Source organism: Notothenia rossii, assembly GCF_949606895.1.
Source record: "Notothenia rossii genome assembly, chromosome: 6".
Classification (NCBI taxonomy): Eukaryota; Metazoa; Chordata; class Actinopteri; order Perciformes; family Nototheniidae; genus Notothenia; species Notothenia rossii.
The window spans coordinates 41,968,418-41,984,281 of record NC_136909.1 but is presented as its reverse complement, the minus strand read 5'-3'; the positions used below and the strand labels follow the sequence as shown (position 1 = coordinate 41,984,281).

General features: G+C 39.2%; 1 protein-coding gene across 1 annotated transcript in view; it reads right to left on the bottom strand.

Annotated features, from left to right (window-relative positions):
- Nucleotides 1-5,339: 5,339 nt before the first annotated feature.
- arid3c (AT rich interactive domain 3C (BRIGHT-like)) overlaps nucleotides 5,340-15,864 on the bottom strand; it is a 97,182-nt gene continuing 86,657 nt past the window's right edge. Inside the window, exons 6-8 of the mRNA XM_079686842.1 lie at nucleotides 14,957-15,235; nucleotides 12,994-13,083; nucleotides 5,340-9,652 (exon numbers count right to left, since the gene is read on the bottom strand). Of these exons, the coding sequence (XP_079542968.1) occupies nucleotides 9,477-9,652; nucleotides 12,994-13,083; nucleotides 14,957-15,235 (545 nt within the window). The 3' untranslated portion in view covers nucleotides 5,340-9,476. The remainder of the gene's footprint in view (nucleotides 9,653-12,993; nucleotides 13,084-14,956; nucleotides 15,236-15,864) is intronic.

The window sequence follows — 15,864 nt, the reverse complement described above, 5'->3', positions numbered from 1 at the left end:
GAGTGAAATTCAGTGAATACACGTAGTTTACAGAGATGCTGTATGAGAAACCAAAGTGAGTTTGGAAAATTGCACAATATAAATCTATTCTAGTAGACCTCAACAATGGAATTATGATCAGTGGAAATGGCCATGAAATGGGACCTTTAACAAATCAGATGTCTACCTACGGCAACATATATATATATACAGTATACAGTATGTGAAGGTAGCATTGAGACTTGTTTCATTTGGTGATATGGGACTCACATGAAGTGTTGTTATTATAAATGTATCTTTATTTAAAAATGTATTAAAGCATTTGAATCCTGCAACAATCCCTTTTTTTTATTTACCGGCAATCAGGTCGTCAGGTCGTAGTTTGTACACGCCAAACAGTGTATGTATTCTGACTGCTTGGAAATGTAATGTGATTACTTTCTGACAGATTTAGTACTGAGCGGGCTCTCTCTCTGCTGTGTCAGTCTTTCTGGATGTAACACACCGTGCACAGGCTCCATTATCCACGAGCAACGAGAACATTTCTCCCAAAACACTGCTGACATTTCTCTCTCCGTCTGCTCACAGCTCCATCCAACACCTTCACTGCAGATTGATGCTTCACCTCATTTTATAGTAGTGTTATTGATTAGCACTGTGCTTGTCAGTGGTGCATAAAATTAACACTGTGTTATGGGGCATGGATTTCTGTCAGCGCTTGACAAGATAACCCATTATTGGACGACCGCTCCTAATTTGTTTTTGTTTATTCAGAAGTATAAAGTAACATTCAGCCAGCCCCAATAATAAGTCTATTACCTGCAAATCCTCGTTGCGCCATCGACAGCCACTAATCTTTGCTGCTCCTAATTACATCAGGATTCTCAACCTTAATTAACCAATCTTTAGGCCATTTTACCTGCTTAATGCTGCACTCAACCAAACTGCCTGCACTTGCTGAACAGGACTTTCCTGTCCTCTGCAGAAAGCAAATGTCCTTAAATCTTATAAGTTGTGCTTTATTTTATTATATTTGTTTGTTGTACTTGGGGTTCTGTCTTTCCAGCTGGCAATCAAATGTCAGGGTTACCCACACTTTCTAAGGAATAATTACTAATATTAATTACATGCTTAAATATATTGTTTGCATATGCATGTTTCAGTACTCATTGGTGCAAATGCGCTTCAGCGGCCCAAAACACTTCCATTAGGAGAAACGCACTGCAGCTTCAGAAACTAATATAAATACACTTACGCTTCTGGTTAATGCTGCGCATGTTTCGAAAGTTGGTGAATGTTTCCCAAATGCTGCGCATGTCTTGTCAAGTTGAATGTGGTTTTTTTTGCATCGTTTTTTTTGCTGCACCGTGTTTCTCCTCATGGAAGTGTGCTGGTCTGTTGTAGCGCGTTGGCACCTGTCGGCCACCGTACATTGGAGCTATCTGATATTAACAGCAAACTTGTCGACAATTGTTTTTAATGTTCATTTCTTTCAAATGAGGCCTGACATGACAGGTCACCAATAACCTTTAGAATAAAGTAATTATGGTTAAAGTATATTGACAGACCCGGTTAAAGGAAGCTAGCCCATTCCATCTTTAAGAGGTCGGATCACACAAGGAACAAAAAGCAAACGGAACTTTCATATTCCTAGGGAAATGTAAAACATATTTTCTGATCAGTGCAGATAGCTGCCTAAGAAGAGAAAACAAGGTTGCCAAGAATGGAAATATAATACAAAATATATTTGCGTGAAAACACCTTTCTGACCAGACACACAGCCCACCTGGGTCTTATTTTAAGTCTGTCTCCCTTTTTTTTTTTTTAAGAAAAAACGTTTGCGGCATTATTAATGATAAATCTCCCCAGGACACTTATTGGAAAAGAAAGGATTTCGAAGGTGCTCTTTTGATGAAAAGGTATTCTTTTGGATGTCACATTTGAACCAAATCACAAATGTGTAGATTTACAGATTTAAAACTATAATTTGTACATTTGTGTAATCATGAGATAGTCAGGGGGCGTGTTCAGGGGGATTTCGATCAGAGAAATAGGGGACAAGTTCAATCGTGGGACAGAACATACTTAAAAAACTTAAAGCAATTAAAAACATATTAATAACAAAAAATATAATTTGGTGAGGAATATTAGGAATGCGGCTGTGATACAGTGACAGACACAATTTGTTTGATTTTTGTTTTTATATCTGTCACTGAATTGGATCAAGCATGAATGGGGACATGGCAGTGTGGCCTACCGGTGCCAAAATCAAAGTAGTTATTTAGAATTTTGATTATCGATGGTATTTAACATTGTTTTTTTTATAGTAGAGGGGGATTAAACATGTAAAGCAAGCTATTAGATATAATCATTAGCCCTTTAAAATGCAAAAGATATCATATAATGTCATGGAGGCTTAAATGCCCCCGAATGCTAAGAATGACCCAGATGCCATTTCTCTTGAGGCCACGTGACTCAGGGCACCCCTGAATAATAGCAGTTTAAATGCAGGTGAATGAAGCCCAATCGTCAAGGTCATCGGCCCAGTATGCAGAATATTTTGTAAAAACTAAGCTAAAACCAAACTTCTGTAGAACATTAAAACCTCTGGTATGTCAGTAAATAATCATCAGAAGTATCCGGATTTTGTAAAACGAATGCCTGTCCATTATAAACCCGGCTCGATCCGCTCTGAATAAGAGGGAAAGATTGTAGAACTGTACTTTAGGATTCACGACAAGAACAAGAACGACACACAACTTGTTTCACTGAAGTTAAAAGCATCATTTTATTTCTAAATACGCTACAAGTCAAATGGCAAAACAGGAAAATCTCTTTCACTTCTTTTTTATACATTTTTAACCCCTGAGCACCACAATCCAGCATTCCCATAATGCACTGGATTTATCCAAGATGAACTAAAGGGAAATAAAAGAAACATTTAAAGCTTCATACACAGCTAATAAAGCGATTAGTGTCTACAAACTACCAGCATAGCATAATACAAAGTAAACAACATGTTATTTGATTACATAAGTAAAATTTTTTTTTCTGCATGCAGAGCTGTCACTTTGTCTTTGCTTGTCTGCTCTGCCTTTGGTTATGACCTAAAAATCATGTTAACGTAGTCACAATTTGAAAAACTCTTTGGTGAGAAGAATGCAGTATCTGATGTGTTCAGTGGCATCGTTCAGCAGTATGTACAGTATGTGCGGGAGACAGGGCTGACCTATGAGGAGCACCTGGATCATGGAAGTAGAAAATGTACACTGTGAGCCCCGATCCAGAGGCAACATGTGCACCACCATCTTGGACAGCCATCTCCCGGACAATTAAGTTCGTTCTTTGTTTTGAGGGAATGGAGACAAAGGCGTGGCACTTAGTTACCTTTAAGGTTACATGTATGTATTGACTTAAATGGAAGATTCTCCATGTTGAAATTTTTTTTTTTTTTGTTACTTCACCTTAAAAGTCTCCAAGAAGAACACCACCCAATGTACTTCCAATTTACAGAACCTCTGACTGACTGATCCAGGAACGTGGTATACGTATGCAATTCATAATCACAAATGGTAATAAGGTGAATGGACCTAAGACTATTCTCCCTAATCTTGACAGAGGGAGAAGCAGCTACTATTTTATCTTTCTACTAAAATGCTGTCATCGGCTCAAATTCTTGGTGTCTGTGCAGTGGTTGGGTGTATCACAGGTAAAGAAGAGTCAGAGTTCATAGTGCAGCAGATGGAACCATCGACCTCCAGAACCCTGCATACCTGCAAATAAAAAGAACTTCTCCCACTTTGCGACTCTATAGAGTGGTGCAGGATGAGTCCTATAACCGGGAAATTAGTTAGCATTTTTCCAATTCCAATTCTCTGAAGTTTTTTTAACTGAGAATACTAAAAGTCATCAATCTTAACATTAGCCGCCTTTAGCTTAGCGGTGGTGACGAAAAGTCCTGCAATTGTGATGTCTTGCTATCACATTTACGCTTCAAAAAACAAAAAAGGCGTTTTAATATGTGGAGTTTATCCTGCTGAACAAAATTTGTAAAGGTGTGTTTGCCACACATCTTATTTCCTGGAACCAAATCCAATAGAAATATCCCATTGCTTTTTTGTCGAGCGAACCTTTGCGATGCTAACTCCCGGATTGGCCAACACAAACACATCATCAATGCACCACTCTACTGCAGTACTGAGGTCCATTAATACTGATCTGCTATCAGTGTTTCAGTGTTCAGGGATGCAACACAAAGTGTGTAAGGAAGGGATTCTTTCCTCTGACCTTTGTCTACCTGCACATTTGTCTGATTGCTAGAGAACACATTTCAAGTAAACATGAGAATTATAAAGCACAACCACCATCTTATTGGCTGAGGATTGTCCTCTGCTGCACGATTGTGTTTGTAAAAATTCAACATCACCATCTATACATACAGTCACATAATATATTATTAGCTTTATCACCAGTACTCAGCCTAGAGTGTTACACTGTCATCATAAGCTAGTCAAAGCATTTTAAAGCAGGAACTGTGAACAATCTGCATGAAGTCAGACCAGGAGATCTATGGGCTCAGAACAGTCTCATAATACACACATGCACACAGAAGGATTCACATTTGTGTTTTTCAATGCACACACAAATGTGTTCCGTTTCATATACATGTAAATAAAATCCAAATACAGAAAACAGTTTTAGATGTGTATTTTTGATCCACACATATTTGTTTTCCGTTTAAAACCTCTGAACCTGCATACACAAACCGCTTTCTGTGAACGGATCGCTGTGCATTCGTGTGTGGGTCTTTTGAGCCTAATCGATCAGTGCACTACGAAGCCAGTGCTAGACAGTGAACTGTCAATGGGGGGAGCCCCGCCGGTCATTATCGGCCGATATTCACTCTAAATAGTTTGATCGGTGTTCTCTATAAAGGCCGATCAGGAGAGCTGGATCTGATCGATATGGACATAAACGCGAGTGAAGTGTAACCGGACGCGAGAGAGAGATCAGGTCAGCTGCTGAGTCTGACGGAGACATGCAGCTCTGCATGATCACCTGAAGCTCCGCCCTCTGTTTAGCGAGCTGACCGGACAGCGCAAAATGCGTATATGAAGTGTCATGAACGCAATAAATCATACCCTCGTGGGGGCGCGCTCATGTGATTGGCTTAGACTGGAGGAGACATCTGATTGGCTATTGATGAGAGAAATTACAAGTACGAATCGGGTGACCGTCAGGGGAGTCTCAAAAAACCCACACACGAATGCACAGCGATCCGTGCACAGAAAGCGGTTTGTGTTTGTAGGTTCAGGGGATTTAAACGGAAAACAAATATGTGTGGATCAAAAATACATATGTAAAACTTTTTTCTGTGTTTGGATTTTATTTACATGTATATGAAAGGGAACACATTTGTGTGTGCATTGAAAAAACACAAGTGTGGATCCGGAAATACAAGTGTGAATCCTTTTGCGGATCATGACATACAAGTGTGAATCCTTCTGTGTGCATGTGTGTATTATGAGACTGTTCTGAGCCCATCGAGATCAGGTGAGGAAGACAGCGACTCAAAAGGGATCAACCTCTGGGGAACATGAATCTGCTTAGTGCGATATTGTGAACCTGCCTGTTGATACGTTTTGTGAAGTTCAAAATGTTGGCTGGTGGTGTTGCTAGAGTAAAGGTGGGGGTTTGGTCGAGAGGAAATTCAAAGCGAATGTAATCGAAACGTAATTCAAGTCGTCTAAATGTATACGATTGAATGTATTGGCCCACCTTTGTTTTTGTTTTTTTAAATAAACATTTGATAAGGATCCTTACATTTGCTTCAAAGAATAGTAAGCCACACATGAAGTGAACTGGGCATTAAAACATTGTCAATGCTTTCTGCTGGACAAGCTTCATTTTCAAATGCCCTCAAACATATTTTTGATATTTCTTGTTACTTTTCAGCCAATATGATATATTGGGCTATGAACTTATATCAGCTGATACATATTTCCTATCATTGTCTGACTTCAGTGTAATGGTACACTCTCAGAGTCCTTTACTTGCTTTTCAACTGCACCTTACAGTCTTTCTGGAAATCAGAGCGTCTGACACCAATCTGAGCCATTCATTGTTCAAGCTGCTGTCCTCCTCCCGCTGTATGGTCATGTTCTCATGCAGATGGGATTCATTTGAAAAGCGTCCCTACTGTGTTCCACAAAAGGCTGTTTTGTTGCGCCGGCACAACACCCAACGTAAAAAGCACTTAGAACATGTTGCTTAACTAATCTATTGATTTGTCTTTGACTGAAAAGCATTTTGTGTTCACACAAATACATGGATATGAAACACCATGAATACACCGGCAATAAAGAGTGTGGACATGCTTGTTGGCACAGTCTATAACAAATGAGGTAGATGTGTGTCAATAAAATATTCCCTTCTTTGGTATAATCATACAAAATATGAAAAAAAAGAAAAATCCAGTGATCTGTTGAAGTAAAACATTGGTTTTCAGGTGGCTGTACAATAAAAAATAAATGAAATTTATGAGGTATATCTTGTATTCATACTTTACTATGACTATGTACAGGGAGATTGGTGAGGTATCTGCATTCCAAAAAACTCTTCAAAAGGGTTTGCAACAAAGTGGTGGAGCTGAATGCAACGTTTGCAGCATTGAATATAAAACATAATAAATAAAATCTGCAATGAAATGCTTTAACAGCCTTAATAAAAACCCATATGTTCAAACTAGTTCCCATTTCCCTTCATAATAAAGAAAATATTTCATATCTTATTGAAAGCTGAGAAAGAAAGAGAGAACTTAAAGAGGGAAGAGCTTTCTGATGTTAAACAAGTGCATTGCTAAAAAACGAAACCTAGGTTCTGTTCACAATATAAAACGTGTGAGTGATAACAGTTTCCTGCAGACGACACGTCTTTGTGCGCCTCCTTTATTTCCGATCGCTTGCTGCCTCGGGCTGAAGCGCTCTGCTCCTTTTCTCAAAGGAATTCAATGCCATACAAGCACTCTCTTGATTCATCTCTTCCCAAGGCTATGCCAGCTTTGTGCTTATTATGCATCTTATATGTTAACAAACACCACTGATATATTCTACATGCTAGTGGTCCTGGCTCTCCTCATTGTGCGCTGCAGAAGATTTCTTCAAAGAACAAATGTAGTCTCATGTGCCGCAGCTCTACCGACTCAGCCTCAGCTGATTTCTGTAAGTATTTCTGACCACAACCATAACAGTCGGCCAATGATGTCGATCGCAACATTTGCTCTAATGAATGAGGAAACCATTGTACCGGAACAATGTCTGCCATCACATCAATTCAATCTGTCTCTGTCCACTCTGCAAGTGAGAGGACAGTTTTTAAAGAAGTACTTCTCTTGTCATCAAGCGAAGGAAAGATTCTCTGTGATCTTGACTAACTATCTTGTTTTAATACTAATTTAATATTGTGCGATCTTTACAAGCAAAGAATGCATTCCACAAGTTTTGTGATCAGGCATTTCTTGTGTCAAAAATCAAGTTTGTGATCAGAGCAAAAACAAACCTAGGGGGATAAAGAATAAACTAGTGTTGTCAGCAGCCTCCTAAATGAAGAAGACTCCTGCTGAGGTCCTTCTACAGAATGCAGCTGTTTGTTAAAAGTTCACCATGTCTGTCACAACACTCAAGAAACTGAAATGTTGACTTTATCTAAATGTACTATGACAACAGATTTCACATAACTGTATAATATGAAGTTAAAAATAAAAAATATTAGGTTCAACTTATTATTATTGGTTTCAAATAACCTAATGAAATAATGTGACATTTGTTCACAAAATACATTTAATTGAAAGTCTGAAAGTCAACGTTTCAGTTTTTGAAGTGCAGCAGATGAAAAAGTGTGTTGCTGGGAGCAGACTATTTCATGGGAAGGATTCTCTCTTTATCTCAGCTAGCTGTCATCAATTCTGACAACAGCTAACATACTAAAGGCTAATAACTGTGAGCCAAATGCATAATAAACTCTTCCTTCATGTGGTTGATGTCCCAGAATGCAATCTACAATACAATATGTAGGGACAAGAGCACCGTTAAAAAAGAGATGCATTGAAAACTGATGAGGGTCCATTGTAACATTATATTAAAGTAATCACAAATAAGAAGTTCATATTTATAAAGCCTTCGCAGAGTCTACAAAATATGTGTTTGTGAGCTCATATAAATGTTACATTTTTGAATGCTGGCTATCCCAATTGGTAGGTTCTTATATTGTGTACATCCTGGTCTGGAAAACTAACGGTCGGTGGTGCAAGTATTACATCTTTGGTGAAATCTTTGGTGAAATTGTCCAATTATATTGTCCAATGTTGTTTTGAGCTGATACAAAAAACTTAATGTCAACAAGTTTCACATAACTGTATCAGTTAACCCTAACCCTAACCCTAACCGTTGAAAGCAATAATATTGCGTTGAACCTAATATTTCCGATTTGCAATATTATTGCTTTCAACTAACCTAATACAGTTATGTGAAATATTTTGGCATAAAACATTTAAATAAAGTGATTGTTTACACAGTTTTTTCAGGGTAACAAACAACTGCTCTAGTCACTTTAATATTAATGTACTTGCTGTGCACAACAAAAACCCAATAAAAAACCTATTTTGTAGAGGGACCCTGTTGTAAATGTAGTTGTAATCCTATGGGGATATATTACGATTACATGTTAATATTTGATACTGTTTGATACTGTTGGAGGAGCTATGTGTTAACCGTGACCTTATGTTCCCATTAGCCTTCTGGCTAACAAAGTAGCTAACGTGTTTCTGATTGCCTGCTGACTGTTTAGGAGAAGATGCTGGATGCACACATACATAACTCTGTGTAACCTTTTTGTTGGTGGAGACATCTTTAACCAAAGTTAGACCATATGAATTATTGTAGACAGCCTTTCCACCCATTACATGAAGATGTCCTCTGTGGACGTGCTTGTGTTCTCGCTATAATCTTTGATAACTGGAGCTTATGCTCACTGAAAATGCTGGACGTGCTTACCAATATGAATTTGTTTTTCTTCTTTGGTATCAGCTGTTAGTAGTGAGCTTCATAAAGTGAACATCATTTCCTGCTGAAGGTCAGCTGTTCATGTTATGATTGAAATGTTGCACAATAGGGACTCTTCGTTTGGCTTCACCCAGGTTTCACCTGAAGATGAAAGGCGACCATGCTTTTGAAGTGTTCAAGACAATGGTTACACACAAAGGTCCTCAAACACACCGCTAATTCAGAGCAGGAAGAGGGGGAAACGGGGGGCTGGAAGATTTCTTGCATGTAAAAATGTTGACTACTCTTCAATCTGACCTAGAAGGATTGTGATGAAGAGAAAGCCTCCCTCAAACTGAGTGAAGGTGGCTTTCTCTGATGTGTCTCTGACTGCTTGGTGTCTTTCAGAAGATTTCCTCCCTGGTAAGTCTGGATAGGAGGTGAAGAGGGACAGGAAACTCAGGGGGAGGAGTTTCTGTGTCCGTGGAGCGAGGAAGAGGATGAGGATGAGGAGGAGGAGGAGCGGGAGGGCTGGAACTGAGAGGGACTGCTCTTTCCCTGAGTGTGACAGCTGCTGTGTCTCCCACGCTGTCCCGTCATCGCTGCGATGGCCGACTGCCGGGCAAACAGAACGCCTGAGGAGCAGAGAGCACGTCAACAACTGACACCAGACCTGCCAGGGTGCAGGTAGCTTTATTCAACTCTGTTTAACTTTATTCAACCCTGATTGACTTTTGTGTGAATGGTCAGTTGTGGAGGAAGTATTGCTTCTTTACTTTCAATACTCCGGTAAAATTCCTGATTGTAAATGTTAATTGAATAGCAGTGCTCAGTTTGGTACTTTGTTCACAGTGTTATTGTATTATAGAATATTATTAATCTGTTTATACACCAATACATTTTATATTGTTTTATTGTTATAATTTGTCAATGATGAGACAATGATGTTAACTTATGGAAAATACTGTGTAGATAGAGTAAGTAGTATTGCATCATATGATGCAATACTACTTACTCTATCTACTGTAGCTAGTTACTATGAGGGTTAAATAACTGTAAAAGAGGGACAAGTACAATATTTGCCTCCAAAATGCAGTAAGGTAGAAGAATATTTAGCATCAGATTGAAATACTAAATTAAGTACAAGTATGTCAAAATAGCAGAGGTGGGAGTAAGTCCTACATGTGCAAGTCATGAGCAAGTCTCAAGTCTTGACCTACAAGTATCAAGCAAGTCCCAAGTCACTGTGGTGAGAGTCAAGCAAGTCAAGTCAAGTCATTGCTCAGGTCAATCAAGTCAAGTCGTCATACAAAATTCTGATGAATAAGCCCAGTTTCCGCATTTAAATCAGTTAAAAGACAGTGGTTATGAAAATGGATTCAACCCACACTATGATCTTCATTACATACACAGTTAATCATTTGAAATCTCATTTAGACCGATGACAATCATATTAGATTAATATTAACCCTAGAACTGCAGACAATATAGCTAGGACTCAATCAAAAAGTCTGTTCAAAAAGGCAGAATTCCAGGTAAGAAAATCATATATGGCATTTGCCATTACACATATTTAATTTAAATTTCTGTTAACACTAGAACCGCCAACAGCGTCAGCACCTACATAGATGTCATTTTCAAATCATTTCATTTGTTCCTCTTCATAATTTCCTTATAAACTAAGTAGGACGATTTAAAACTCACTTAATTGGGTTAATTTAGAAATTGCTTCAGTTTATCATCATAACAGATCAAAAAGTTCAGATTCATTTTACAATAAATCAAGAAATGATGCACTTCTACAAACAAAAACAACATCATTAAAACATTTAAACAAACTACTAAAAGTAGATGAACTACATTACTCAAAAGTTTCCAGTAACTTCTGATAATAACACAGGGGAAATAAACGAGGCATCTCTTTTCCTCTCTCTCTCTCTCTCTCTCTCCTGACAGCCCGTCAGTATCAGGGTTACGTCCCGTCCACACAGCGGCGTGCGTTGAAGCTTGCCGGCTCGACCAACAACCAATCACATGAATCTCCCGCCCCTGACACACAAGCAGCGGTTTGATTGGCTAGAGCTTGTACTGGCATTTGATTAGATTGGCTGACGCTTCTGCCGAGGCTTCAAAAGTTGAACATTGCTCAACTTTTGCAGCGAGCCACGCTGCCAGTCATCCCATTCAAAGTGAATGGTGAAGCTTTCAATGCACGCCGCTGTGTGGACGGGCCGTTAGTAGAAATTAATCCCTTGGCGGTTCTAGTGTTCATTTACCGTTTTTTCTTCTCTTTGCAATGCTTAATCGATTTGAAACCAAGTCTAACGTAGCTTAAACTTAACGTTAGCTTTGTAGCTAACACAACACATTCACGCACCTTTCTCTGTGGGTTTTTTTGTACTGTAGTGACGAATGAAGTTGGATGTTGTGGTGGTCGTGTCGCTGATCTTTATGCTGTAGACCCTGCATGCCGCTGTTCTCTTCTTATTACCGTCATCGACAACATAATCCTTGAATCCAAACTTCAGTATTTTTGGAGTAACGCTAGCCGCTGCCATGTTAACTGAGACTCCTGCCTTCTAGTGGGTTGCCAGGTTTGCGCGCATGGCGCTACAATCACCCAATCACATTTAGAAAAAACTAAACGTAATATCTCAATACAAAAACAAACGCAAATATTTAATTTTAAAAAGTCAAGTCCTTTCAAGTCATCTGTCTCTAGCTTAAAGGTGACCTATCATGTAAAATGCACTTTTGTACGTTTTTTATACATGAATATATGTACCCGGTGTTCCAGGGACCTCACCAAGTGTCAGAAAACACAACCCTCTCTATTTTCCTTCATACCCAAATCTCTTAAAAAGGGCTGCAACGGATCTGATAAAGAACTGATCCAGATTTGAACACTTCTATGACGTCACAGAAGTGGCGCTACGGCTATTGGGCCAACTCCACCAATCAGGAGGAGACAGCCACGGACATTGCCGTTCGAAAGCGCTGGAGACGCTGTAGTACATATGCCAGGCCTGTAGATGGTGCTGTTCTCACAGAATCAGCCCATGAAAAGACAGTGTTAAATTGAGCAAAATGAGGAATGGCTAAAATGCATGATCTGTTTGGTATTTTGAAAAATAAAAAGTATGAATATGCCTTATATAGGTATGGTCCTACACTATATTATTCAAATATAGCATGATAGGTCCACTTTAAGTTAACTCTCAAGTCATGAATACCAAGTCAAGCAAGTCTCGAGTCCAAACATATGCGACTTGAGTCTGACTCGAGTCAAGTCATGTGATTCGAGTCCCCACCTCTGCTAAATAGTAATTAAAGTACAATACTTATTGTTGTATGCTGTGCATAGACAACATTCACATTACATAAAATTAGCTTTACCTAACATGACTAAGTAGGTGAAGTTGTTCGAAATTAGGGAAACCGAATAATAATTAAAAAAAACACAACTATAAACTAATTTGGTTAAATGTTAAAATGAAAACTACTTGTCTCAGGCTACAGTTTTTATATATATATATATATATATATATATATATATATATATATATATATATACATACATAATAATAATAGTAATAATAATAAAATACACAAAATCAATGATTAGCTGAAACATGTGCGCACACACGCACACACACACACACACACACACACACACACACACACACACACACACACACACACACACACACACACACACACACACACACACACACACACACACACACACACACACACACACAGGTAGGAACATAAGACAATAAGCCCCATCGACCTGAACTCCACAGGCCCAATTTTGAGATATTTAACTTTTTTAACTCTATTGGACTGCCACTTCATTACGATGGATTTTATAGCAAAGACATCAAATTGCGTAGAGGACTAAGCACCAGGGTGCTGCTATAACTTATTGGATTTCCTGCCTGCAATTACATCAGCAAACGGCCCCTCTATTTACCTGTGTAGACAACTCCATTTATTTCTATTGACATGTTGATGCTGCTAATGCCGTTGGTAGACAGGTTCAATGCGGTCTCTTGTCTATCATCTGTCAAGAGAGGAGCAGAGAACGAGAGAGAGAAAAACTCAATATGAGCATTTAGAAAAGGAACAGAAGAAGCAAGAGGAGCGCTCGCTGGAGTATTGGTGATAACTCAGAGAGTGACAGGATAAGGAGAGCTTTATTAAAGAGTTCTTGGGAGAAAGACCTGTCAAAAGATGTTACAGCCATTTGTACATGTCACTTATAGATGAGTCCTATTGCAGCACAAAGTGTGAAAACTTCTGAATTAATGTGACTGTTTCTGAAATAACAAAGGTCTTAAGCAAGGCTGCTGTGATATCAAACCATCTGTAAACACACATTTATCTGTCTAAGTGCAACTGGGTGGAGACAAATAATAGTGTTTGGATGTAATCTTTAAATGACAGTGTTTATATGTGAGGGCCAGAGCCAGACGACCAGCGTGGGAATTAACCTGGGAAAGATTCTCACTCATTTTTCCATCACGTATCAAGTGCAAAGCCCGCTATTATGACTAATACGAGAGAGGCAGTGATGCAGACAGAAATGATATCACACTTGAGCAGATAGGCCGCTTATTCTTCCTTTAGCCTCTATCATTAAGTCATATGTGACTTATAGCTTGTCAGGAGCCGCGCTGGCTGCAGCATTTTTACTCATGACACGCTGTCTTCTCCCTGTGGTCAACAAGAACTATTTCTTCATCACATCTATGGGGCTGAGCATTAAATTACACATGTTATATGATGAACTATGTGCACATTAGTGGTCCACAGCTGGATCCCTCTGGCACGCCATTAGCTGTTTTGGAAACCGCCCACAGGGGCAGACTGTCATTTAGGTCTGATAAGAGGCAGCTCACCACCTCAGCATTAAAACACCTGATGCTAAATGATGCATTCAAATTAGGATTACACATGTTGAATGGTTCAGAAAATACAAAATGGGTATATCATAAACATGTAACAATTAATAGTAAAAAGACAACTTTAAAGGGGCCTTATTCTGCTTTTTGGGGTTTTGTATATGTAAATGGTCGGCTAAGGCTAAAATCCCTTTGTTCCCTCCAAAGGGCAACAGTAGTCTACTGAGTTGTAACCTGAACATTTCTTAAGCCTCCGATATAATGCCTGCCAGCCATTTTACACTTCATTGCGGAAGCCATGCAGACAATTTCACTATAATTACTAATAATGATAAGGTGCAGAGGTCATGGCCCTGTAATATTTCATGTGAATTTGTTTTATACCAAAAATTTTCACTTCAAAATTAAATGTAAAAATAACTGCAATTGTAATTTCAAGAGGACATATTCAGCTCATTTTCAGTTTCATATTTGTATTTTGTGTCTCTACTGCAGTGGCGAGCCGTCAGGGCCCTCTAGGCCCTCTCTGAGGGCCTAAGATATTGTAAAAATATATATTTGAAAACATAAAAAATGTTTTTCTTTAAAATATTTGTTTTTCCAATATTTCTTTAGTTATATGATCGATAGATTTATGATTAGCATAAGTTTGTTCAATTCAGTGATAGTGATGACTTCGTTGCGAAATTATTAACTGAGTCATTTTCAGGATTGAGTTACAATGATAAACTGGAGTGGCAAAGGATCAGCTGCATGACCCGCCATCAAGTGCTTCATCCAAAAGGAATGGAGGATGGACTTTGTGTTTCAGTGATTTATCATCAAAGGTAGGCCTAAGTCATTTTCAATGTGGGCCGCCGTGCCGACTTCATTCACTGGGATATGTGTCCATACTTAAATGTTCAAAAAGCTCTGTATTTGTCTCATACTGCCTGTGCTGCAGGAAAGGGAAAACCCCAAAAAGCAGGAATTGGCCTCTTTATCTACATCAATAATAAACAATGAATAATTGCAAAGGATGATCACACGCACCTCTGTTGTTGAGTTTGATGTTGAGGGGCAGCTGGGAGGCCATGGCCAGCAGGTTCTGCTGCAGAGCGTGCTGCACAATCCTCTGCTGCTCCTCCATAATCATCATCTTCTTCTCCGGCGGCTCCCCCCCCTCCAGCTTCTCTCGGAGCTGCTCCAGAGCCGCCGCCTGGACGGCCGCGGCTGCCTGGGCCTGGGCCGCCATGACTGCTGCGTGGTGGCTGCTGTGAGACATGGGGAGACCCCCCCGGCCGGGCAGGTAGCCGGCCATCATGGGCTCCTCTGGAGAGAAGAAGAACAAGAAGGTTATATCTTATAGTCTGCAGGCCTGTGCATGTCACAAGTACCGTCGTGATATTTAAGATCTAGAAATGCACCATTATAATGCACCTGGGAGTATGTAATTGTGTTTTTATTTTATAATTAATTAACCTCGTAATCTGTGGCACAACCATTTCCTAGGTTTCAGATTTCTGGTAAGATTCTTGTAAAGGTTAATTTACTTTAAAACTGATATTGCTGGGCGTTCTATTCCATTAGTATTCAAATCAACTTTGAATTATTTATCATTTGATGCCCAGAATTCTTGCAGATTTTTAACAACATGCCAATGTTTTTGTATATATATGTTTTGTTCCCTATGGTGACAGAAAACTGCTCCCAGGCTCTGACACATGGCAGCCCTTTTGCTTTGACACCTCTCCATGCAAATGCTGCATAATGTGTATTTGGGCCGTAATCTGTCTTTGGCTTCTATTAGCACCAGGCCTGGAATTTCGTCATTTTAGGGGCAAGGCCACTTGGCCTTTTGAGTTGTCAATTTTTTAAGGGCACAAAGGCCAAAAGCCAGGGCACCAAGGCCATAAATTAAAACAATGATTTAACATACGATATGAAGTGACTACGATTGT